At 41.6% G+C, this 26,905-nt stretch overlaps 1 protein-coding gene across 2 annotated transcripts in view; it reads left to right on the top strand.

Moving 5' to 3' along the window:
* The window catches only part of RARA (retinoic acid receptor alpha), a 362,996-nt gene that overhangs the window by 160,262 nt on the left and 175,829 nt on the right, over nt 1–26,905 (top strand). For both annotated transcript variants that reach the window (XM_060781034.2, XM_060781033.2), the window contains exon 2: nt 7,242–7,741. In XM_060781034.2, coding sequence (XP_060637017.1) covers nt 7,564–7,741 — 178 coding nt within the window. In that variant the 5' untranslated portion in view covers nt 7,242–7,563. The remainder of the gene's footprint in view (nt 1–7,241; nt 7,742–26,905) is intronic.

Raw genomic sequence — 26,905 nt, 5'->3', positions numbered from 1 at the left:
ACCCTACATTTCGGTGAGATTTGGAAGCGTTTGAATTATGGATGATGGGACTTGCAGTTGCTTCACTCACTTCGTGAGACCACTGCAACCCACACTAATGACTGATCAAGATCAAACCTGGAACACAGATCCCCCATGATCCACTTTATATCCTGATTAGGTTTCTGAAATGACAGACTATGGACAATGGGACTTGCAGTACCTTCACTCACTTCCTGAGACCACTGTGACCCACACCAATGGTTGATCAAGACCAAATTTGGCACACAGAGCTCTCATGTTCCACACTACATCCTGGTGTGGTTTGGAGAAGGATGGACCATGGTCAGTGGGATTTTCATATCAGAGTTGTAGTTCACCCGCACCCTCTGAATCCAGCTGGATCTAGACTCAACTTGGAGCAGAAATAAATAATGCCTTTCTCAAATAACCCAGGCACTACCAGGTCCCCAAGATAGTCTTGAATAAATAAAGCAAATCAATGACTGTAGAATTGCCAAATTTTCAAAAACAAACAAACAATAGAATCTGAAGTTTCTTAGTTATTTATATGTACACATGTGAGTGGAGAACTCAACTGTATAAGAACACAAAAATCATGGCACCCAGACACTAAAAACAACAGCAACCCTGAGCACAGTAACTGGCATATAGGTTATGGATAGAGGTTAGAGATTTTTATGAAACGGTTATTTACTTCTTTTGCATCCCTGCCCTAATTTACAAATGAGAGTACTTGACACTACTTTTGGTTAATTGGAGTTTAAACTAGTCCGTATTAGAATTCATTTCTGCCTTTTGTACAGCTGTGATTAAAATGTCGTCAGAAGTCTTTGAATAGAATATAATCCAGGGGTCCCCAAACTTTTTAAACAGAGGGCCAGGTCACAGTCCCTCAAACTGTTGGAGGGCCAGATTATAATTTGAAAAAAAATTCCTATGCACACTGCACATACCTTATTTGTAGTGCAACCCCCCCCCCCACTTAAAACAATAGAATAATTGACAGGAAGAACAATTTTAACAAATATAAACTCATTTATATTTCAATGGGAAGTGTGGACCTGCTTTTGGCTGATGAGATACGATTGTTGTTGTTGTTGTTGTTGTTGTTGTGTGCTTTCAAGTCATTTCAGACTTAGGTTGACCATGAGCGAGGGCTGGATAAATGACCTTGGAGGGCTGCATCCAGCCCTCAGGCCATAGTTTGAGGACCCCTGATATAATCCATTAGTAGACCTTTGGAAGATTTACAATAGACTGATGAGATTTTCTGAGTTATATAAAAATAATAGCAGCAACGAAATGACAACATATTTTCCCTGCACTCAGCCTTGAATGATAGTGATTATTTTTTAAAAAAATCTCATGGTAACCAGGAGTGGAAGGACAGAAAGCTACATTTGGTTCCAGTAATTCTGAACAAGTTTCTATGCTCAGCATCCTTGACTTCTATCTCTATAAATATCTTTTGCAACAGGCTTCAGTTGATGGGGCTTGAGATTCTACTTGAAAACAAAATAGAGCCCCCGAAGTCTGCCCAGACCCCCGTTTGATCAAGTAGAATGGCTCAGCATCAGTACTTTGGAAATGTTACGTCTCTTTAGTGTTTTGAGATAAATGCCAAGGTATCGTATGATTATAGGAGGAGAGAAGAATTTGTACCCCTTATACTCTCCAGCCCACCTACCCCCCACAGTGGCTGATTTGGCCCTGTGCCCCCCAAAAAGTATCTTTGCAGTTACTTGGCCGTAGTCAGTGTGTCTCCTGTTTTCCAAATTGGCTTGAGATCGGCTACTCGGTGCCAGGCAAAAGATGCTCTCCAGCCAAATGTCCTCTTTGGCCAAAAGGAGGAAAAGTCTGCCTTGCTGCAACAAGCCTCCTGCGCTGCGCCAAAATGCAACCTTTTACACCCTGGGAAAGGAAAGAGTTACTCTCATGGAAAGACTCCTTTCCATTTTCAACGTGCAATCCAAAGGTTGTGAAAATGTAACCTATCCCCATTTAACTGGAAGCACAGTCTCACCCCACCCCTTGGAACTTCTCCGAATCGACTTTTAAAAAATGTTTTTGAACCATTCTGCTCTGCTAAATGCTTTGTGTCTTTTAATGAACAGGGTTGTTGGGACTGAATCCTACCTGGGACCGAGCCAAGCCCTCCGTCTCGGAAACACACTTTAAAAAAATTCTTCTCAAGTTCTAGAAGTGTGGGAGTCTTGTGGGCTACTCAGAGGGAAGACAAATTGCAGATGCTCAAAAGCACTCCAAACATGCCTGAGAAAAAAATACAATCTTGAGAGGGAAAAACACTCTTGAGAGTTCAGGCATATATGGGTGGATTTGTGATAGAGACTTGGAGTGCACTGCAACGAGGAACGATGTTAGGCATAGACTTCAGATCATGTATTCTTGGAAGGACAGACCAAGAGATGGACACAGTTAGGGACACAGTTACTGGGAAATCGATTGTCATGAGTTGAATGGAAAGGAACAAGAGATTTCCAAGAAAACCTGTTCCTTCCAGTTGGTTCTTGAGATGTTTCTAGCAAGCCATGCGTGGTGCTCTTCTGGAAGGAGGTCAATTTATATTTTCCATCTCAGGCATTAGGACTTCATTGGGTAGGCTGTAAGGAGTGTTTTGTGTGATTTGTGCCTCTGGTTGGGGAGGGGTCTTAGACTAGAAATATGTGCCTTTGAGGATTTAACAAGTCCCTTACCTTTGACCAACTCAGCACATAATGTCTTTCAATGCACTTTAGCTTACCCTTCAGTGAATTAAATCCCTTTGTTTGTCCCCTCCGAACTTTCCATAAGATACATTACCCTACTCATCCATCTCACCCAGGGCTATAAAATCCTATCCATTGTATTTGACCCTGCCCACTTGGTTCATTGTTTTGTTATTTTGTTTATACTCTGTGTTTACTTTGTATTATCTTTTAATATTTATTTTATTGTTTTTTATTTGATGTACTATCTTATGATATTTTGTTGTATTTTTTTTGCTCTGATATAATTTGTTGGGCTTCGCCTCATGTTAGCCACCCCAAGTCCCCTTGGGGAGATGGAGGCGGGGTATAAATAAAGTTTTATTATTATTATGGAGCCCCCGGTGGCGCAGTGGGTTAAACCCCTGTGCCGGCAGGACTGAAAACCGACAGATTGCAGGTTCAAATCCGGGGAGAGGCGGATGAGCTCCCTCTATCAGTTCCAGCTCCTCATGCAGGGACATGAGAGAAGCCTCCCACAAGTATGATAAAAACATCAAATCATCTGGGCGTCCCCTGGGCAACGTCCTTGCAGACAGCCAATTCTCTCACTCCAGAAGGAACTTGCAGTCTCTCAAGTCGCTCCTGACATGACAAAAAATATATATATTATTATTATCATTATTTGAAACAGAACAAGAGGAGTCCACAGCAAACAAGATCACTCTGCTGGCAGTTGTATTGGATCACACGTCAGACCATTCCCAAGTGTCTAGGACTGTGTGATGTATCGGCGAATAATGCGTGCAGATCCCAGTAAGGTGGCCTTTTGCAGCTGGCAGATGGTAATTTTGTCAGCGCTGATTGTGTTTAAGTGCAGGCCAAGGTCTTTAGGCACTGCACCCAGTGTGCCGATCACCACTGGGACCACCTTGACTGGCTTGTTCCAGAGTCTTTGCAGTTCGATCTTTAAATCCTCATATTGTATCAGCTTTTCCAGTTGTTTCTCTTCAATCCTGTTGTCACCTGGGATTGCTGTCACCTGGGATGATGATGATGATGATGATGATGATTATTATTATTATTATTATTTAGGGTAGGATGGTGATAGGCAACACACAGATGACATACAATGCCCTCTGTTTTTGAATCTCCACTGAATTTCTAAACAAAAACATGACGTCTACAGGAAGAACAGTCCATCTTCCTCTCCACCTGTTTTAGTTCCTCAAAAGGGGAGGCATTGGAAGTGGACATCCGATTACTGAACCCCCCAATTCTTGGTTGCAGGCAGATGGTATTTGTAGCACAAGTTCCAAAGAATCATCTGAACAACGGTGTTATGCCTCTGCTTGTAGTCTGTCTACGTGATCTTCTTGCAGCAGCTGAGGATGCGATCTATTGTTTCATCTGCTTCCTTGCAGAGTCTACATTTGGGATCTGTCGTCGACTTTTCAATTCTGGCTTTGATGGCATTGGTTCTAATGGTTTGTTCTTGGGCTGCCAGAATCAGGCGCTCTGTCTCCTTTTTCAACGTTCCATTTGTGAGCCACATCCATGTTTTTTCTTTGTCAATCTGGCTCTCAATTTTTCCCAGGAACGGTCCATGGAGTGCCTTCTTTCACCAGTTTTCTCTTCTACTCTGGATTGGGTTGTTGTTGTTGTTGTTATTAAATAGTGCACTGACACCCACCCTGTTTGTGTTCAAAAAACTTCCATTGGAATTGGCTTCCTTCATTTGCTTCTTTGAGAAGAAGCGGGGTGGGGGACTTCTATTATGTTTTCTATTAATCAGCATTTCCCCAAGTGGCCTGCACTCCATTCTCTCTTCCCCCCACCGCCATGATTTATGGTTAAGCAGGGGCAGCAGGTAGCCAAACCTCCCGACCTCTGAGTCATTTGTCTGGAGGGGCTGGCCTACCTATCACTTTCTGTCAAGGGAGAGGGATAAATGGTCTGCTCTGATAATTACCCACGGAGGTGGGGTGGGCTGGGGGAGATCCCTCGGTGGGACAGGGCTTTCTGGCAACAAAGACGAGGGATAAATTGTTTCCAGATTTGGGGTGGGATATATAGGAGGAGTCATCTTTTGGGATGTGCAAGAATCCCTGCCCCCCCCCCCCCAACTGAGTCTTTCCCATTTGTCATTCCCATGTCTGTGGTCCCTGGGATCTTTTTCCCCCTACCCAAGCAACATATATTCTGGTTGAATGAGACAGAGGAATGGTAAAGTGGATAGGATTTCTTCTCTCCAATTGGGCTGTGGACGTTCGCCTTTATTCCATACACTCTTTGACTATGGAAGTTTACAGTATGGTTTGAATCAAGGCAGGGCGTTGTTTGCTGACCCTTGCTCGAATGCTGACTCGGTTATTTGAAACGAACAAACCTGTCTTGCGACGACTTCCTAAAAGGATTAGGCCAGTTCCTTTTATAAAGTTATAAAAGAACATACGGAGGGGTTGCTTATTTTCCTGGATTTGTTGAAACTGGAATCAAAAAAACACTGCCAAGCAGAACAATCATGAAAGGGCAGGGTATTCCCAAAAAAAGAACAATGAGGCATAACTTAGTCATCACTGTCAGGACAGAGTTCTCTGCTTTTCTTTAATTAATTGTTTTTGTTTGATTTCTGATTCACACTTGTAATATGTATTATGTTCATCACCATAAATGATCCAACATGAAGATGCTTCTCTTTAATTAATTGTTTTTGTTTTATTTCTGATACACACTTGTAATATGTACCATGTTCATCACCATAAATGATCCAACATGAAGAAGCACATATATAATATATTTTATATACATATAATATTTATAATATTATAATGTAATACAATATAATACTACTACTAATAATACAATATTATAATTATATATTTTATATTACATGTATTATTAATAATATTACAGGAGCCCCCGGTGGCACAGTGGGTAAAACCCCTGTGCCAGCAGGACTGAAGACCAACAGGTTGCAGGTTCAAATCTGGGGAGAGGCGGATGAGCTGTCTCTATGAGCCCCAGCTCCTCATGTGGGGACATGAGAGAAGCCTCCCACAAGGATGATAAAAACATCAAATCATCTGGGCATCCCCTGGACAACGTCCTTGCAGATGGCCAATTCTCTCACACCAGAAGCGACTTGCAGTTTCTCAAGTCGCTCCTGACACGACACAAAACAAAACAATATAATGGTGTAGTACAATATAGTAATATATAATACTGATATTGTACTATGCTTATAATTTAATATATTGTACGTGTATATATCTTGTAAGCCAAATGTTGTAAAAAAAAAATGTTTGTGTTTATGTGTGTGTGTAGATAGATAAGTAGATAGATCGAAAGAATTGTACAACCTTTCCAGAAATTGGAAAATACTCTTTTTTTGGACTGTGATCATTTCAGATAACAAGCCCACAAGTAAATTTTCCCAAGATATTTTCTAAAGTCTTTAAAACCAGTATGTATTTATGTATGTTAGTGAAAGCACACAGGCATTTATTTAATTGAGAACACAGTTATAATGCATAGAAAACCCACAAACAAAGTTAAAAACTTGATAAAAAGGTAAAGATTTCCCTTGATATTAAGCCTAGTCACAATCATGTAGTCCAGTTCGACATCCAAGGTGCTGTCACGTCTGCTGGCCAAAAGCCTGGTTCCAAAGCCATGATTTTAATTTCTTCCTAAAGGAAAGGAGGGATGAAGCCGACCTGATCTCACTGGGGAGCAAATTCCATAGGCGGGGGTCACCACCGAGAAGGCCTTGTCCCTTGTCCCTACCAGCTGCATTTGCGAAGCTTATGGGACTGAGAGTAGGGTCTCCCCGGATGATCTTAAACTACGAGGTGGAATGTAGAGGGAGATATGTTTGTTCAAGTAAGGGTTTTATAGGCCAGGACCAGCACTTTGAATTGTGCTCGGAAATGGATCGGCAGCCATTGGAGTTGGCATAGCAGGGGCATGGTATGTTCCCTGTATGGCACTCCGGTGAGTAACCTGGCTGCTGCCTGTTGGACTAGTTGGAGTTTCCGAACAGTCTTCAAAGGCAACCTCATTGCAGTAATCTATTTGGGATGCAACCAGAGCATGGACCACTGTGGCCAGATCAGACCTCCCAAGGTACGAGTGCAGCTGGCACACAAGTTTTAATTGTGTGAAAACTCCCCTGGCCACCGCCGAAACCTAGGGTTCCAGGCTCAGCGATGAATCCAGGATCACTCCCAAGTTGCAAACCTGTGCCTTCTGGGGGAATGTAACCCCATCCAACACAGGCTGTAACCGTATGTCCTGTTTGGCCTTTCGACTGACCAGGAGGACCTCTTTCTTGTCTGGATTCAATTTCAATTTGAGGATGAAAGCAAGGCCTAACTAGTATGCTCCAGTCTATGGAATTTTGATGTTTATAGTTGAAGTCTTGCCTTGGAGATGTCACAATGGTCAAATATATTCATATACTGTATACATGACTTTACAACTCTGGTCCTCTTCACCTGTGCTCACTCTTTACTTTTCTGTTTCTTACAGCTTGCGGACTGGATCTTGCCTGCCTCCCTGCCTGCTTTCTTCAGAGGGTCTGACCCAAGAGATCTCCATTTGAAACGCACTTGAAACTTTGGAGGATTCCATCCATTCATCAGAGAAGTTTTCTAACACACTGAACACTTGTCGCCGTACATCACAGACAGCCCTGCCTGGCCCTTAAGGAAAGAGGAGGCTGCATTGACTTTAAACTGAGTTCTAAAAATTATTTTAATGGTCCTGAATTGGTGTTCCATGGCAAGTGCTCCATATTCAGCTCCTATGTGAGTCCCTTTCCCAAGGATCAGGCCCGTGGAGAGTGCCAGCCATGGCGAGCAACAGCAGCTCCTGTTCCACCCCAGGGAGTGGACATCTCAACAGCTACCCAGTACCTCACTATGCTTTCTTCTTCCCACACATGATCGGGGGTCTGTCGCCTCCGGGTGCCCTGCCAGGGATGCAACACCAGCTGCCGGTCAGCGGGTACAGCACGCCATCACCAGCCAGTAAGTATGGCACATTCAAAGAGGGCTGAGGTGCAGATATGATTTTGGGAGATCCACTTAGAATCCAACACATTTATACTTGGGGAGGCTGTTTCAGAAAGCACCATTTAGTTATGTTTTGAATTTATATCCCACCTTTCTCCTGAGATGGTATTCCTTTACTGCTTTTGTTACAAATGCACCATTTCCTGTCCTTTGTTGATGCTGGAAAACTGGAAGAAATAAGACTCTGGATGTTACCATCCAACAAAGAGTTGGGTATTTCCATGCAAAACTGAGATGGATGCTTTCATGGGTGAATGAGGGCACGTTAGATCTTTCTTGAAGCCACAGGGGTATGTGCAGCAGAAAAATCATAGTTTGCCAAAACAAGCAAGCAAACAAACAAAAACAGGGTTCATGCAAACTGCAGCACCTTGTTTCCAAGCTGAATAATTCTGGGAATGTTCATCAACTTGAAAATAAGGCATACGTCTTTCAGGATTTTGTTTTGGGGCCATTGTCGATCTCTACTCTTTGATGTCTAGAAGCTTCCTTTCATTGTGGAGCAGCCAGGAGAGGTTTGGCAGTACAATCCAGAGTTGGTTTGCCATTCCTGTGTTGGCAGATCTGCTGATTACTCCTATTCTCAGATACTTGATGTAGAAGAATCAAATAGTCATTAGAGTTGGGCCCAAATCACTGTTAATGAAAATATTTGTAGTTTTAGGAGGCCCATTTTCGTGTAATTTCCAAAAACAGAAAGGGGAAGAGAGACAAAACAACCAGTGAAACGAATTCAGAGAGACAATTATTTTGGAAAGAATTAAGTCTACAATATACCTGAGGCAGGGAGATCTGTGGCGTACTTTTCTCTCCCTGGCAGAAGAAGCTTCCTACATTTTTTCTTGGAAAGTTACCTCCTGCTCTAGAGAACTCGCTTTCCCAGTGGCACTAGCGTATGGTGGCCATTGAATGTTCCTCTCGGAGCATGATAAGAACTGGATTTTCTCTCTGTGCGTGTATCTCAGCCAATAAAAAGCCTGGTGGTGTCCATGCTCTGACTGGCTGAGAATGGACATAACCAGAGACTGCAGTCACCAAATGTTATGGTTAAAACTTTAAATAATTGTGAAAAATCGGGAGATTGATGAATTGTTTTGAAACTTGGCAGGCCTGCAAGTCTGCAATTGAGGTAGGTTTCATGCAGATAGGCCTTCAAATGTTTGAGGATTTAAAGTTTCCCATTGTAGCCAGTGAGCCAAATCTCTTCCGAATTAAATGGAAAACACCCCTCCCCTTTCGGGTAACTTTCTGGGAAACAAAATGAGGGGTCAGACGAAAAAAGGACGTGAAAGCAGTATGCCTTTTGGCCTGAATGCACATGACTAATAGTCATATTAAACAGAAAGAGCTCATCTTTGAGCCCCTAGAGCACTGCTACATTTGGTACTTGATCACATCAGACGTGGGCAACTGCACCAGATGCAGGAGTCATTTTTATTTGCTTGGATCCTCTAGGACAGTGGTCCTCAAACTAAGGCCTGAGGGCCAGATATGGCCCTGTAAGATCATTTACTCGGCCCTCGCTCAGGGTCAACCCAAGTCTTGAAAGCACACAACAACAACAACAATCCTATCTCATCAGCCAAAAGCAGGCCCACACTTCCCATGGTTATTTGTTAAAATTGTTCTTCAGTTTAATTATTGTATTGTTTTTAAGTGTTTTTTGCACTACAAATAAGATATGTGCTGTGTGCATAGGAATTCATTCATGTATTCTTCAAATTATAATCCGTCCCGCCAACAGTTTGAGGAACTGTGACCTGGCCCTCTGTTTAAAAAGTTTGAGGACCCCTGCTCTAGGAGATGCATTGAAAGTCAAAGAATAAAACAAAAATCCCCAAAACAACCAAAAGTCTATTTTTGGTTCTTAGAAATGGGCATTAAAAATGTTAAACAGTATAGGGAGGCCTTGCAACTTGATAGTTGTGCCTGGAGGCTTCAAAGAGTAGGAACCCATTCTCTTTTTTTAGCAAAAAAAAAAGTAGGTCTGTGGTTTCTGAAAGAGTTGAAGGCCACAAAGCCATCGTTGCAGGCCATATTAGGTCCATCCTGGTCTAGATAGATGTATGGTCCAACTTTGTCAGGTTCCAATGAGCATTTCCTTTTCCTTCCTGGTCCTTGGAACACTGTTGCATTTTAAAAGGTATTTGTATTCTGGGAAGGCAAATGGAAAGGAAAGGATGGATGTATCACAGATAAACATTCAGAAGTTTTGAAACTTGTAAAAGTGGAGTGATGGGAGTTTTCGTTCAGCACATCTGGGGCGCACTGGCTGGAAGAAGGCTAAGGAAATGGACACGGCAATCCCACTATTCAGTTGGCTGTAATGTCTGCCTGTAAAGTAGGTGATGAAGTGGGGGCTCATGCTGTGAGTCCAGAACAGAGCTTGGAAAAAGTGATAGAATTGGACCTAGTGTCTAGAATTACCCAGAGAGTGTGCCCTACATGAGGGAGTGTGGGAATCCAGAAACATAACTTTCTGAGAGCCTCCTATGAGTGCTCTTTAAATTCAGAACACTGCTGTTTCATGCATTGCATCTCAATACTGTCGTATTTCTGTTGCAGCTGCTGTGGAAACAGTGTTCATTATTTTTAAAGACCTTTGTACTTTCTCAGGGCTGAAGTGAGAGTGTTAACTTTTTAAAATTATAGTTTCTCACCTCCACTTAATATTTAACTAAATGTTGAAATTACAGCACTAAGTCAATATTTCATCGTTCCAAAATTAAATACAAGCAGATCTTGCCAATCTGTTCATAAAGTCTAAAATCACGTGGCTTGACACATGTCCAGGAACATGAAATGAATTCAAGAATTTTGTATTCAGACTCTCGTGTGTTTGATATCCTATGTTAGTTTTGAAAACTGGGTTCTTTTGATCGTCTTCCACATTTTATCGCTGAGATACAAAAATGGAAGAAAGTGTTTGCAATATACCGTATATACTTGAGTATACAGTGGGGGGGGGGGGGAGTATTTAGTCAGATACCAATTGTACAAATTCTCCCACTTAAAAAGATGAGAGAGGTCTGTAATTGACATCATAGGTAGACCTCAACTATGAGAGACAACATGAGAAAACACATCCAGGAAATCACATTGTCTGATTTTTAACATTTTTTTTTTGCAAATTGTGGTGGAAAATAAGTATTTGGTCCATAACAAAAGTTCATCTCAATACTTTGTTATATATCCTTTATTGGCAATGATAGAGGTCAAACGTTTTTTGTAAGTCCTCACAAGGTTGGCACACACTGTTGCTGGTATGTTGGCCCATTCCTCATGCAGATCTCCTCAAGAGCAGTGATGTTTTGGGGCTGTCGCTGGGCAACATGGACTTTCAACTCCCTTCAAAGGTTTTCTATAGGGTTGAGGTCTTAAGACTGGCTAGGCCACTCCAGGACCTTGAAATGCTTCTTACAAAGCCACTCCTTTGTTACTCTGGCGGTGTGCTTGGGATCACTGTCACGCTGAAAGACCCAGCCACGTTTCATCTTCAGTACCCTTGCTGATGGAAGAGGTTTGCACTCAAAATCTCACAATACATGGCTCCATTCATTCTTTCATGTATATGGATCAGTTGCCTTGGTCCCTTTGCAGAGAAACAGCCCCAAAGCATGATGTTGCCACCCAAAGCTTCACAATAGGTATGATGTTCTTTGAATGCAACTCAGATTTCTTTCCCCTCCAAACACGACAAGTTGTGTTTCTGCCAAACAGTTCTTCTTTGGTTTCATCTGACCACATGACATTCCTCCAGTACTCGTCTGGATCATCCAAATGCTCACTAGCAAACTTCAGTCGGCCCCGGACATGTATTGGCTTAAGCAGGAGGACACGTCTGGCACTGCAGGGTCTGAGTCCCTGGCGGCATAGTGTGTTACTGATGGTAGCCTTTGTGACGTTGGTCCCAGCTCTCTGCAGGTCATTCACTAGGTTTCCCCCATGCGGTTCTGGGATTTGTACTCACCGTTCTTGTGTTCATTTTGACCCCATGGGGTGAGTTCTTGCATGGAGCCCCAGATCGGGGGCGATTATCAGTAGTCTTGTATCTCTTCCATTTTTTAATTATTGCTCCCACAGTTGATTTCTTCACACCAAGCTGCTTGCCTATTGCAGATTCAGTCTTCCCAGTCTGGTGCAGGGCAACAATTTTGTTTCTGGTGTCCTTCGACAGCTCTTTGGCCTTCACCATAGTGGAGTTTGGAATGTGACTGCTTGAGGTTGTGGATTGGTGTCTTTTATACCGATAACAATTTCAAATAGGTGCCAGTACTACAGGTAGTGAGTGGAGGACAGAGGAGCCTCTTCAAGAAGAAGTTACAGGTCTGTGAGACCCAGAAATCTTGCTTGTTTGTAGGTGACCAAATACTTACTTTCCACCATATATGTACACAGAGTCATGTGTATTTCAGCCGATACCCTCTCTGACTGCATACCTCTCATATTTTGTATACTGCTATTCTTGCAGGAGAGTGGAATGGTATGTAGTCAAAGCTACCATGTGAGATAGGTAAAACGGAGAGTTGGTGATTGTCCAAGGCCACCCAATAAGTTTCATACCTGAGAAAGAACTTGAACTTGGATTCCCATGTTGAAACCAAATGCTGTCAGCCATGGTATGCAACGTTATCTCTGTGGGGCCAGCTTGTTTTGGTCTGCAGGGCAGTATGTTGAATTAAGGAGCCTAGATAGCCTTGACATGAACTTTCAGGTATAACAGACTTGTTGAGTAACTTTTTGCAAAATGGTATTGCCTCTAATCTGTAGTTCAGGCATGGACAAACTTCAGCCCTCCAGGTGTTTTGGACTTCAACTCCCACAATTCCTAACAGCCAGAAGGCTGTTAGGAATTGTGGGAGTTGACGTCCAAAACACCTGGAAAGCAGAAGTTTGCCCATGCCTGCTATAGTTCCTCTATAATTCTGTAATAATGGTGTATCTAGTAGGTTGAAACCCAGCAGATATAGTACAGCATTCTTCACATTTAAGAAATAAATAAGAGCTTGAAATAAGACAGAAAAAATGAAGTTAAAAGGCATAACAACAATAATTACCCTTTTAATGAAATCGACATGTTAATAATATTACATTATTGTTATATTAACTTGCTCCAAATAAGGTTATTTTCAGGGATTTGGGGCTATTTTTCTATTTTTAATGTTATAAAAACCACATTAAAATGCATTAAGGTAACATTACCCACAAATAACTGGTGATACGTTTGGTGCCTTTTGAAAGGTAATATTATTACATTAACTTTTTAAAAAAAACAGTGTTCCTAAGGCTCTGCAAAATGCAAGAAGAAAAGTTCCTTTGCATTTGACCTGGGGACCTTTTTGAAATAAGAACCTTTCCATACAGATCAAGGGTCATCGCTGTTTGGGATGCATAAATGTCACTTCTTGCTTGCGCGTGTTTATATGTGGATATAAGTCTGTATATTGCTGGGAAGGGTTTCCCAGCTGGAAACAAGGAAGACTGCATGTAGATTTTACTATGTTTTCAGAAGAACATTTTCCCTGTTCTTCCTATGCCCACCATTTTCCAGTGGGAGAACAAAGGAAAGCTTGACTGGTACTCTTCTTTGGGGCAGAAATGTGCGTCAAGGCAGTGCCAGTTCATGGGAAATAGGAAACACCCATTTGCTGGACCATTCTTCCCAGGAATTATCACTTGGAATTAAAAATAGCTGGCCACTGAATGGCATTCTGTATTAACCCTATTGTGAAGTTTCAGAGTGATCCAGATCAGAGTCCTGCGCTCACACTGTCATGCTTGTGGATGCACAAGTCCCAGTGAGCAAATGCTTGCCTTGATTTCAGCACAGGAAAGACTATCTGTGGGTATTTTGAATGGAGTTTGCATCTCACTATACAGTGTTCCCTTGCTACTTCGCAGTTTGCTTTTCACGGACTCGCTGTTTTGCGGGTTTTTGCCTCCTGGCAACTATGGAGTGTGGAAGGGGGTTACACCCTCTCCCTTGGGAGAGAGGTAGCCAATCATAAAAAGAGAGAGAGAGAGAAGATACAAAGCAGTATATAAATCACGGCCTTATATCCCCTTCCTTATAGCTAGCAAAAAAAAAGGTGTGTGGTGCCTTTAAATCTCTCCTCGCTTCTGTCTCACCCTCGGAATGTGAGATAGATAGATAGATAGATAGATAGATAGAGTTCGTACTTTGCGGATTTTCACTTTTTGCGGGTGATCCTGGAATGTAACACTCGCAATAAGTGAGGGAACACTGTAACAAAAAGGTTTTGCATATCAAGTTCAACTGATCAGACTCAAGTGGGGATTCATCTTGGGTGACCGTTTCAAGAAAGTTTCTCTTACCCCTAGTATTAGGCCATTTTGAATACATATTCGAAAATCAGGGGCAAACTGATACTTTTATGTTGGGAAAGATAATTGTCTGTGGATAGCTGTATTTCACCGTATAATAGTCGCACTCCCCCCATTTTTGTGGCTGAAAAAAAAGGAGTGTGACTGTTACTTGAAAAAAAACCCCCAGCTTTGGGGCTTAACTCGGCTGGCAGCCAAGTGAAGCCCTATAGCTCCAAGGAGGCAGGCGTGTGGGCAAGTCACACCCTTTATTCTCTCACCCACGGAGGTGTTCAGGCAAGTGAATGAAGGGTGCGACAATTATGTGAGGAATACTAAAATACCAATTCTGTAACTGGGGTGGCAAAAGAAGCAAACAATAAAAGAAGGAGAAAAAAAAAACAAAACCCACAGAGTATAAAACACATACTCAAAATATATATACATATTGATTTCCATCTACTTCATGATGTTGTTTAAATCTTTCAATGTTCTTGTAACCTCAGTTACAACTATTACGCGGTGAAAAATATGGGGATGTAGGGACTTAGGTAAGCTATAGTAACTTGTTCAATGTTAGTTTGTAGAAAGGGCAGGATTTTCTTTGTTGGAACAATAGTTAAGGAGGCATTTGAAGGGTCATATTATATTTTCCATTCCTGGATTGATCCTAATCTGATTACAAAAGAGGCTGTTCATTCAAATTTATTCATAAGTGTTAATAGGACTGTAGGCTTAATGTAGCTATCAGGACTCTAAGTTGGTATATAAACTGCAGTGTTGGTACAGTATATAATAAATTAATGGGTAATATTAAAGCCAGTCTTCCAGACAGCTTCATGAGTTACTGCCTTTACATTAAGAATTGGCTTTGATGACTTTTGCAATTCTGAGATCACGAAGAGTCGGAAACGACTGAATGAATAAACAACATTCACAGTCCTTGCTGCCTTGTTTGACTACGGTAGTGTTAGTGATATTTTTGCCATGTCATCAGTCAGGATTCTCAATCAGACTGAGATTAGAAATTTAGGTGAAGTAGCATTGTTCTTGCAATGTCTTTTCAGTCCACTTTGGTTTCTTAATAAAATTATTGGTGAAGTCTCCCTGGGTCCCTCTGTTTGTGACTGTTCAAGACAGCAATTTAATTACGAAATTATTCAGATTAGCCCGCAAGAGTAAATTTTGAAATTGTGAAAACATTTCCACTCTTTGTTTAATTGCTCTCTTCGCCTGACTTCTGTTACTTTTTGGGGTCACTTTTCTGTTATTTACTTCTGTGACTGCTAGCACTAAAAACTAGGATTTCTTATACCTGCCATGAGAATTGTCTTTGGGGAACTTTACACGGCACTTATTTTTTTCTATAAGCACAGGGAACTATGTCCTCCCTCCAGTCTGAAATATATCTTCGACCTTTTGCTATACACACTTGTAGACAACTTGTTTTGAGGTACATATTCTGCCTAATTTTTTTTTAAAAAAGGAAACAACTCTCCCTTTCACAATGATTGTGTACCAACAAAACCCCACCCTACCCTTGCTGCTTCCAGCCCTCCAGATTTTGGCTCAGACTACGCCCCTTAGTACAGCTGGTGAGGAAAAGCATATTGCCGGAGGGTAAGGAAGATCATTTTGCAAGGAGGCAGGAAATTAAAAAATTAGGGTTGAATGAGCTGTTGCTATTCTTGCAAATAGAGAAACAGTGAAGGGACCCCCACTATTAATATGCACTAGGATAACAGTTGAGATTTACTCTTGATTCCATGTTGTAACCACTGCAAAACATTGACTTTCATTGGGTAGTCATCTTGGTTTGTGAGAATTTGACACCCTCTGTCCCAAAACCTTGCTTTTTCTAACAAGCTGTGCAGTCAAGATCATATAGTATTCTTGCATTTTCATTTGTACAGAATCCTGACTGTTGCAACCATTGAATTTTGGGTGAAGAAACTATGAGGATTGAGTGAAAAGTAACTCCTCAACAGATATTTATTTATCATGTCAGGGGCAACCAGACCATTGTATTACATTTCTAACAGAACAAAACAAACAAACATTTAAAAAATCACAAAGTTTGCAAACTTGGTAGTTGATTAAATGTCTTTTGACCAGTATCTGGCCACTTGGAGTGCCTCTGGTGTTGCCGCAAGAAGGTCCTCCAGCGTGCATATAGCAGGGCTCAGGTTGCATTGCAGCAGGTGTTCAGTTGTTTGCTCTTCTCCACACTCGCATGTTGTGGGTTCCACTTTGTGGCCCCATTTCTGAAGGTTGGCTCTGCATCTCGTGGTCCCAAGCAGAAGGTGTCACTCCAAAGGAGATTCATCAGAGAATGCAAGTTGTTTATGGTGATTGTGTTGATGTGAGTACTGTGCGTCGTTGGGCGAGTAAGTTTAAAGATGTTGAGATGACACCTTCTGCTGTCAAGAATTCAATGACTGCATGTTAAGTCGCATTGACCAACCATCTGCGCAGGGTTCCATACTTCACACTTCAACAACACAACTATTCAATGCTAAGGCTTCCCGCCAAAATTTAACTGTAGAAGAGAGTCTACTGAACAAGCCAGTACCTGCCACATACCAGTACTGCCATCGGTTGAGGAGTTATGAAGGTGGAGGCATTACTTTTCATTCAACCCTTGTAGTTCTCACTTAAAGAGGAAATTGGCACATGATATTTTGCTAACACCGAAGACAAGATTTTTGCATGGATTTTTGTTGGCACTCTACACTGTTCTCTGAAATTTCCTGTTATCTTTCAAGTTTGCGTACATTTTCCATTCATTGTCTTGTACACCAAGCTCCCCAAACTATTTACAATTCACAAATGCTCAAAACAATAAGGAACATGCAATAAAGTGAATTCTTCTTGTGTCGTGTTTATGGCAGAGCTAGAGCATGGCTGCTTCTCTTTCCATCCATACCCATCCATGTTTTCTCCTCTTGATTCTATACTTTCCAGATTTCTTTATCGCCATTATAGTCAAGATTGTGAATAATGTATGTTACAAAACAGTTCCAAGTCTTGAGCAACGGAAAGCAGAATTCCAACATCTTTATAAATTAAGCCAAGTGTGCATAGTTGTTTGTTTGCTTACTTTGGACAGCTTCCTTACCCCCTCCCCCCTTCTTGTTCCAGCTTGTTTTTATAGGAATGTTGATTTGTAGGCTAGGAAGCAATCTATAGGATTTCCGTGCTAAATCGGTGCATGTCCAGCATCCTAAAATCCCAGAGCAAGTTTAACTACCTTTTTCAATGTTTCAAGTTCTGCTAACTAGTTGTTTGTGGGAATAAATTAAGAAAAAAATGGGTGCCTTCCAGATGGTGATGGTGTGTGTGTGCATGCGTGCATGTATTTGCATATTATATACTACCTTTTTACATAAGTTTTTAGGCATTTCTTCATTGTCGTTTCATTAAAATATAAAAATATAATGACTTAAAAAGCAGTTAATAATTAGAAAAAGCAATGCTAAACATAAATGTAGGACGGTATCTAATTATTTATTTAGGAACTCAGGGTGGCTTTCAACAGGCAACTATTTGATATCGACACAATATAATAACATAACATAAAATACAATTAGCATATATTAAAAACAGTTATAAATATACATTAAAACAGTTTGCCGGTTCAAATCAGTTCATTGTGACCCACTAAAACCTTATCTTCACCAGTAAATCAGTCTATTCTGCAAATGCTTGATCCCACAGCCAGGATCTGAGTTTCTTCCAGAAGGACAGGAGGGATGGGGAAGATCTTATCTCATTAGGAAGGGAGATCCATAGCTGAGAGGCCACCACAGAGAAGGCCCTGTCTCTTGTCCCCACCAAATGTGACTGTGATGGCAGTAGGACCAAGAGCAGGGAGCCACCAGATGATCTTAAGGTCCTTGGTGGTTCATAGAGGGAGATACGTTCGGAACAGGTAAACTGGGCTGGAACCGTTTAGGGCTTTATAGGTTAACTTTGTAAGAGAACAACAACAACAACAACAACAACAATTCTTTATTGATTAGTCAATTTTGACCATATCAAAACATGCAAAACATACAAAACATACACATACAGTAAAACCACATATGAACACAAGGCATCATGGCCTACTGGCCTGTCGACCCACTCCCAAATAATTGAGCAACTACAAGACAGAGGCTAAAAGATTAAAACTTGATTAAGAGAACAATAGCATGGGAAAATGGGATAATAGCATGATACAGTGGACAGGGAGTCCTTGTCCTTTATACCAAGGGTGAGCAACTGTAATTTTCCATACATTTTTGCTTACAACTCCAGCCAGCCCTAGCTAGCAAAGTTACAAGTCAATAGTACCTGGTGGGTTACAGTTGTCCACTTGTCTAGGTAGTATTATCACCAGTAGGATTTCTCCAGTGCTTCAGATGGGGATTTTCCTCAATCCTGTCTCGAAATACTCAGGAGTGAACCCAAGGCTCTGCATGTAAGATTCTACCACTTAAAAAAACATGTGCAAGTGGGACATCAGAAGTGGAAAGTCTTTCTCCATTGTCACCCATCTCACTTCAGTTGACAGAAGTACAAACTAAGCATCCCTTATCCAAGATCTTCCTAAGATTCTCCAGCTGGTACAGGTTGATTATCCCTTATCCAAAATGCTCGGGACCATGAGTATTTTGGATTTCAGATTGGGAATGTCTATATTTACATAATTTGCCTATATTTACATAATGAACTGTCTTGGGGATAGGACCCAAGTCGAAATATGAAATTTATTTATGTTAAAATATATCCACGTAGCCTGAAGATAATTTTATACATAATATAGTTTAATTTTTTGGTGTGTGAATCAAATTTATTACTACTACTACTATTATTATTATTATTATTATTATTATTATTATTTATTAACTTTATTTATACTCCGCTAACATCTCCCAAAGGACTCGGTGCGACTCACAAGAGGCTAAGGCCCAACACATCAATAAACAACAGCATAACAAATACAACAATAAATAAACTCATAAAGCAAAGCAATAAACATTAAAACAATAACAATAAGCATTAGACAGTAACACCACAAAGCATTAAAAACTGAGACCGGGCCAAATGTAATGAATAAAGTTTTTAAAAAAATGCTTGACATGACAGGTGAAATTGATAGGTTTTTGGAGATAGGTGCGGTGTGCAGACAATCTTAAATCACTTGTAAAGTGCATTTGGGACATGATGCTAGGAGTTTCCTATTCTAGGAAGGGACACTGGAATAGCCACGTCTTCAAGCTCTTCTTAAAGACTGCCAATGTTGGGGTTTGTCTGATGTCCTTGGAGAGAGAGTTCCAAAGTTGGGGGGCCACTACAGAGAAGGCCCTGTACTTTGTCTCCACCAAACGCGTTTGTGACGCAGGTGGGATTGTGAGCAGGGCCTCTCCATATGATCGTAGAGATCGTGTGGGTTCGTATACGGAGATGCGGCCACACAGGTAGGCAGGTCCCAAACCGTTTAGGGCTTTGTAGGTAAACACCTGCACCTTGAATTGGGACCGGAAAATGAACGGCAGCCAATGGAGCTCCTTAAACAGGAGGGTTGACCTCTCTCTGTAAGGAGCACCAGTTAACAACCTGGCCGTCGCCCATTGGACCAGTTCGAATTTCCGGGCCGTTTTCAAGGGCAGCCCCAAGTAGAGCGCATTACAGTAGTCCAATCTGGAGGTGACCAAGGCATGGACCACCCTGGCCAGATCATCAAATATTGTGTAGTTTGTACCATCAGCAAGCAAAGGTGTCACTTTCTCAACCATCCATGTGGACACTTTGAAAGCATTTCAGATTCTGGAATTCTAGATAAGAAATGCTCAACCTGTATTGCATTTTAGGAGGAAGTCAGCATCTATGTGAGCATTTGCTCCAGAAAATCCGCAGTCTCAGGAGCACAAATTCATTTCATCCTAGAGAAATTATGTTTGAGGACATCTTTTGTTTGCTGTCTTTGTGCTTCCTTTGTTGTCCATGTGCTTAGTAATAAATGGCTGTGTTAGGGTTTTCAACCATTGGTCCTTTCTCCTCACTGCTGTTCCATCTCTACTTTTGCCAAATCCCATGTGCTGAGAGATGCCCAAGTGTCTCATCTCGTTTTCCCATGGAGTGGCATTGTGGGTTGTATGAAGAGGGCTGTTTGAAAGACAACAACAGAAGTGCAGCTTGGACATCATTTCTGTTCTCTTTTCTCTTTTATTTCTCCCTGCCCCCTTTCTCTCCAGGCAAGAGAGTCCTTTAAAAAATAGCTTGAATAGCAGGAAACAAAGATTTAAAAGGAGTAAACAAACCTCTTGACATACATGCAGGCCAAGGAGGAGTGCTTTTGCGGGGGTGGGTTTTGTTCAGTGTAGAGTTGCATTGATCAATAGAGCAAAAGCCTGGTTTGATCACTCACTTTTTCCTTTGAACATCTTGTTGCCTGGGTTCAAGTTCGCAGTTATATAGAGGAGAGGGTCAAAAACAGCAAAGAGGCGGGAGCTTGCTCTTGCCGTCTCTGACTTTGAATTTCAGCCACTTGTGCAGTAGCTGATGGGATAATCTCTGTTGCATCTTTCAGATATAGGGTTGTCAGGAAACTGCGAGTTAAATACAAATGTTAATCCCAACTTGAGTCGATAAATATATAAATTATATATTAACTAGCTGTACCCGCCAAACGTTGCTGTGGCCAACCTTCCCTCCCTCTTTCTCTCCTCCTTTCCCTTCCCTTCCCTTTCTCTCCCTCTCTCTCCTTCCTTTCTTCTCTTCCTCTTCCTCTTCCTTCCCCCCTTTTTTTTCTCTTCCTCTTTCTCCCCTTTCTTCCTTCTCTACCTATTCTCGGACTGCAACTCCCAGCAGTCCTCTTGATCAATCTATCTACCTACCTATCTCTATCTAATCTATCTGTCTGGAGGATTGCAGGGAGTTGCAGTCCAGGAATAGGAAATTGGAAATATGCAGGGATTTGGATGCTCTCAAAGAAATCCAAGGAGCTTGGAAGCAGTGCAGCTTGGAAGCAGTGCATTTGGATCATCCTCCTCTCCTAAAGGACCTGGTCTAGGGGATTCTGGGAACTGTACTCCGGAAGAGTGTGTGGATATGCTATAGTGTGTTTTGTTTCCCAGGGGGAGTTGTTTTTGCACATGCGCTATAGCCTCTTTTTGCGGTTTTCGCTTTTTAAGTCTCTTCTGCTACGTTTTTCAGTGTTTGTATGAGTGATGGTCACTCATTGGCCTGATAGATGTATTGTATCCAAATTTGGTGTCAATTCATCCTTACTTACTTACTTTACTTACTTAGGCGATCCTTCATTGTCCAAGTAGGATAATCCTCCAGGGTGGGTCCGTAAGTGACTATGGAGCCCTATTCTTGACCTGCATCATCTCCCGTAGTGAGGGCATTGGTTTCCAGGTGGAAGGTGGTCCCAGTCGGGGTTGGCTTGATGCACCCTTCTTTTGGCACGTTTCTCTCTTTCGCCCTCCATTCATGCCTCTTCAAATTCTGCAGCACTGCTGGTCACAGCTGACCTCCAGCTGGAGCACTCACAGGCCAGGGCTTCCCAGTTCTCAGTGGTTTTTGAGTTATGTTAATCCAACAAATGAACATTACATTTTTATTTATATAGATTGTGATGATTCAGTCTCTAATTAGACTTCGCGTTAATGGGGAGACAAACACACACACATTGTCTGGCATCCTATTCGTGACATACAGTATACAGTACATCCCCATTATCCGTAGGATCCGTATCTGTGTTAGGCAACACATTTCCTCTCTGGACATTTTCAAGGTTCTCCAACCCAACTGTAGTATTATTGGACTTGAAGTCCTTCCTTTCAATAGTGTTAGCTATGATCTGCAGTTTGGACACAGGGGTTGTTTTGTATATTGAGACCAAAGTTAAACTAAGAATGATTAGATTCTGGCATTGCACACACACAACTTCCACAAGGCAGAATGTCAACATTTGTTAAGGGTTTGTGTTACAGGTTACTAACACAGGTTGATTGCTCTGCATTTTCCAGGTTGTAATGACTTCTGTCAAGATAGGTGGCTTGTTTGTACAGAGGTGAAATCTGTTTTTTTTCCATTTTACAGCTGAGCAGTAAATAGAGAAATGAACAAAAGATGGATAAAAATATATTAAAAACATGTGTATCATATACTTTTTTTCTCCTTAGTTGGATAACTGCAGATGATCTTAGATTTCTATCCACTTAGGAAAAATGAATTAGGGTTTCCGTCGGTTGTGTGCAGAAAAACTGATTTTTTTTAAGGCTCCAATGTCAAAATCTTGCACTGAAACCCCCTTTTCTGACATTCACTGTGTGAGCCAATCCCTCCAAGTTATATTTTTAAAATTACAAGTCCCAGAATTTCCTTTTTCACTTGGTTGGAAGATTCCATCAAAAACAGAGCTTTCCCAACATTTCATGTTAGTGACACACATTTAAGACATGCATCATTTTGTGACACAGTAATTCAGTTTTATTAGCAAACCAGAGGTTAAACCAACCCCTTATAGGAGATACAGACATATATGTGAACTGTGGTAATGAAATGTATACATTTTAGGCTGGTGACACATCTTTTCTACATTTATTTATTTATTTACTGTGCTTATATACCGCTGTTCTCAGCCCAGGGGCGACATTCATCATTTCCCAACACAGTAATTCAGTTTTACTAGCAAACTGGAGGTTAAGCCAACCCGTTATAGGAAATACAGATGTATATGTGAACCGTAATAATGAAATGTATACATTTTAGGCTGGTGACACACCTTTTCTACATGCATCATTTCCTGACACAGTAATTCAGTTTTACTAGCAAACCAGACATTAAACCAACTCCTTATAAGAGATACAAAAGTATATGTGAACTATAGTAATGAAATGTATACATTTTAGGCTGGTGACACACCTTTTCTACATCATTTGTTTTAGGCTGGTGACACACCTTTTCTACATAATTCTTTTAGGCTGGTGACACACCTTTTCTGCATCATTTCTCGACACAGTAATTCAGTATTACTAGCAAACTGGAGGTTAAACCAACCCCTTAAAGGAGATACAGAGGTGTATGTGAACTATAATAACAAAATGTATACATTTTAGGCTGGTGACACACCTTATCTACATGCATCATTTCCCGACACAGTAATTCAGTTTTACTAGCAAACCAGAGGTTAAACCAACCCCTTATAACTGATATGGACACATGCATAAATTGTAATAGGGGAGGCGATTGGGGTAAACTGTAGGGGTGACGCAGATATCTGAAGTGGCTTGGGATTGTGTAATAGCTGGTCTATTTTAACCTTCATTTTAACCTTCGTTTTTAATTTTTGTGGTATGAAATTTTATCTTGACATTTTAATGATGATATTTTTAGTTATCTTTTAACCTAATCAGGTTTGAATGTGTGTTGGTTCGCTGTTGTGGGGGTCTTGGGATGGTGATTGTTGTCTGTTTGTGCACGTTTCTGTTTTTGTTTTTAATGTTGATGCGGTCAATAGACTATTCAATAAACTTTGCTTGTTTGCTGTAATAGGGAAATGTATGGGACACAACATATCTCATGAAAACCTTTCATTTATATATATTTTAAAAATATGATGTACTAGCTGTTCCCCGCCACATGTTGCTGTGGCCCAGTCTGTGTTTATGCGTTTTGTGTGTATATATTTTTTTGTATTTGTGTATATATGTGTGTTTGTGTATATATATGTGGTTTTGCGCATGTGTTGTCATTTTTTTTGCCTTTTAAGTCTCTTCTGCTGTGTTTTTCAGTGTTTTTATGAGTGATGGTCACTCATTGGCCTGATAGGTATAATGTGTGCAAATTTCGTGCCAATTTGTCCAGTGATTTTTGAATTATGTTAATCCCACAAACGAACATCACATTTTTATTTGTATAGATTGCTTGCTTCACATAGATCAGGTTTCCATTTGTGGGACACACCTACACACTGCAGCCGACACATTAATATATAATCACACAGTTTGGAAAGCTCTGGTCTAAAACATAATCCAGGCACGTAAGATTTGGAAGTCCTTTCCCCTGATATAAAAGATAGCAGTTATTCAGCGCCTTGTCATGTCCTCTCTGCATGTACTTCAGTGCGCCCTGTGTTATTTCTCACATCTTGCGGAATATGGCAACAAACATTGGTGTACTCTGGATCAAATTAGGCTGCGAGAAGCAAAAAGTCGAAAAAGCAAATGAACTACAGGGGTAATGAATCACTCTTTATATTTTCATTATTAAAATCTACGTTTATAGCAGCACACTGCGAGACTTCATATAGTGCCAAAGTAATTGGTTCCCCCAGAAACACACTTTACAATAGGCAAGTGCCGCGATACAGAATTAGGCTGTAATGCTGAAAGTCCAGTGGGGGTAAAAAAGAATTCAACGCATAACTTTGGAAAGCCTAAATTAAGGCTGGCCTCCTATGAGTTGCCATGTTTTGCATGCCTCCTCGGAATTTATGGGAGTCCCGCTTCGTTGCTGCCCCCCTTCACCCCACAAATGCCATTAGGCTCCCCTCCTTTCCAGGTCAGGGAATTCTGCCTCGGTCTTGGCACTTTGCCCTCCTCTCCACCTACTTGCCTACTCTGTCTGTTGCATTCTTAGCATTTGCTCAGTGGGGCAAAGTTCACCCACATCTTGCATTCCCAGAGCTGGCGAGACTGGTTCCTTTAGCTTTGTGCCTCTCCCCCCCCCCCCCCCCCGCCCCAAACCCAGTGTTTTGGCACTGTCCCCATTTCTTCCGGGGTCCCAGATGCTTCCAAAGACACTGAGGGGCATTGTTTGTGTTTGCACGAGAGGTGACGCACATTAACACCTTCTGTCCCGGAAATTACTGCTGTCTTGGATTATTTGTTTGGGGTGCAAGAGGGAGGCGATCGGCATCATAAACTCAGAGGTTTTGTTTTTTAATGAATTTTTAATGATTGGAAACAGGTGGAAGGTGTTGTTGTGGTTACCCCACTGCCCCTTCTTTAGCACTTTCAATATTCCCTTATATTGCAGTTTGACACTGTTTTATATAGTCCATGTGGACCAGTGGTTCTCAATTTTCCAAATGCCGTGACCCCTTAATACAGTTCTTCATGTTGTGGTGATCATCCAACCATAATTTTCTTTTCATGTCAAGAGTGACTTGAGAAACTGCAAGTCACTTCTGGTGTGAGAGAATTGGTCATCTGCAAGGACGTTGTCCAAGGGACAGCAAAAGAGGTGCTCTTTAAGGGGGGGGGAGTTATACTATAACAACCCCACCCCATGCTATTTGGGACAAAATATTTAACATTTTGATTCCTAAATCACTGAAAGTCCTGCAGAATTCCTAGGAAAGAAGGCAACCACTGCAGGCAATGGGCACAAATTGGGCACTTTTTTCATATCAGGAGCGACCTGAGAAACTGCAAGTCACTTCCGGTGTGAGAGAATTGGTTATCTGCAAGGATGTTGTCCAAGGGATAGCCAATGAAGTGCTCTTTGGGGTGGGGTGGGGTTATACTATAACAACCTCCCCAGTGTGGCCATTAGCCATGCTATTTGGGACAAAATATTTAACATTTTGATTCATAAGTCACTGAAAGTCCTGCAGAATTCCTAGGAAAGAAGGCAACCGCTGCCGCCAATGGACACTTTTTTCATGTCAGGAGCTACTTGAGAAACTGCAAGTCGCTTCTGGTGTGAGAGAATTGGCCATCTGCAAGGACATTGTCCATGGGACGCCCAGATGTTTTGATGTTTTACCATCCTTGTGGGAGGCTTCTTTCATGTCCCCGCATGGGGAGCTGGAGCTCACAGAGGGAGCTCATCCGCACTCTCCCCGGATTCGAACCTGCGACCTGTCGGTCTTCAGTCCTGCCGGCACAAGGGTTTGACCCATTGTGCCACCGAGGACTCCGTAAAATTATTTTTGTATTTTGGTTTATATAATTCACATTTTTAACACAACACAGTGTCACTGAGGAGTGCATCTACACTGTAGTAATAATGTAGTTTGATACAGGTTTTTTTTAGGTGGTGCATTTGTGTCCAGCTATGAGATTGTCCATGGAGCCCTCGGTTAAAGTGCTGAGCTGCTGAACTTGTTGACCGAAAGGTCGCAGGTTTGAATCCGGGGAGCGGCATGAGCTCCCACTGTTAGCCCCAGCTTCTCCCAACCTAGCAGTTTGAAAGCATGCAACTGTGAGTAGATCAATAGGTATCGCTCTGGCGGAAGGTAATGGTGCTCCATGCAGTCCGCCCACATGACCTTGGAGGTGTCTACGGACAACGCCGGCTCTTCGACTTGTCCGTAGAAATGGAGATGAGCACCAACCCCCAGAGTTGGACATGACTGGACTTAATGTCAGGGGAAAATCTTTACCTACCTCTTTAATTGCTAAGGTTCAATGCTTTGGAACCATGGGAGTTGTTGCTTTCCAAGGTCTTCAGCCTCCTCAAGGAACTAAAACTCCCATAATTCCCATGACAGTTTAAGTGGTGTCAAATTGCATTAATTCTACAATGTAGTGTAGATGCACCTTGAGGTTCTTCAGCGTTGGTGTTATTCATGTTGGTGCGTGCCAAAAGTGTTGGACTACAACTCCCAAGAATCCCATGCTTGTAGTGGGCTATGGGAGTTACGGTCCAGTTCAAATGGAAGGCCTCTTGTTGAGGAAAGTTATTCCGAAGTTGTACTTTTGAAGTTTGGAAATATCTTCAGCCCAAATCTTAATAGAAAACAGGTTTTTCTCTTGGAACGTATTTCAGATCTGTGGAAGGAATAATTAACAA

This window comes from Anolis sagrei, chromosome 6, assembly GCF_037176765.1.
Source record: "Anolis sagrei isolate rAnoSag1 chromosome 6, rAnoSag1.mat, whole genome shotgun sequence".
NCBI lineage: Eukaryota > Metazoa > Chordata > Lepidosauria > Squamata > Dactyloidae > Anolis > Anolis sagrei.
This window is presented reverse-complemented; position numbering and strand designations above follow the sequence as displayed.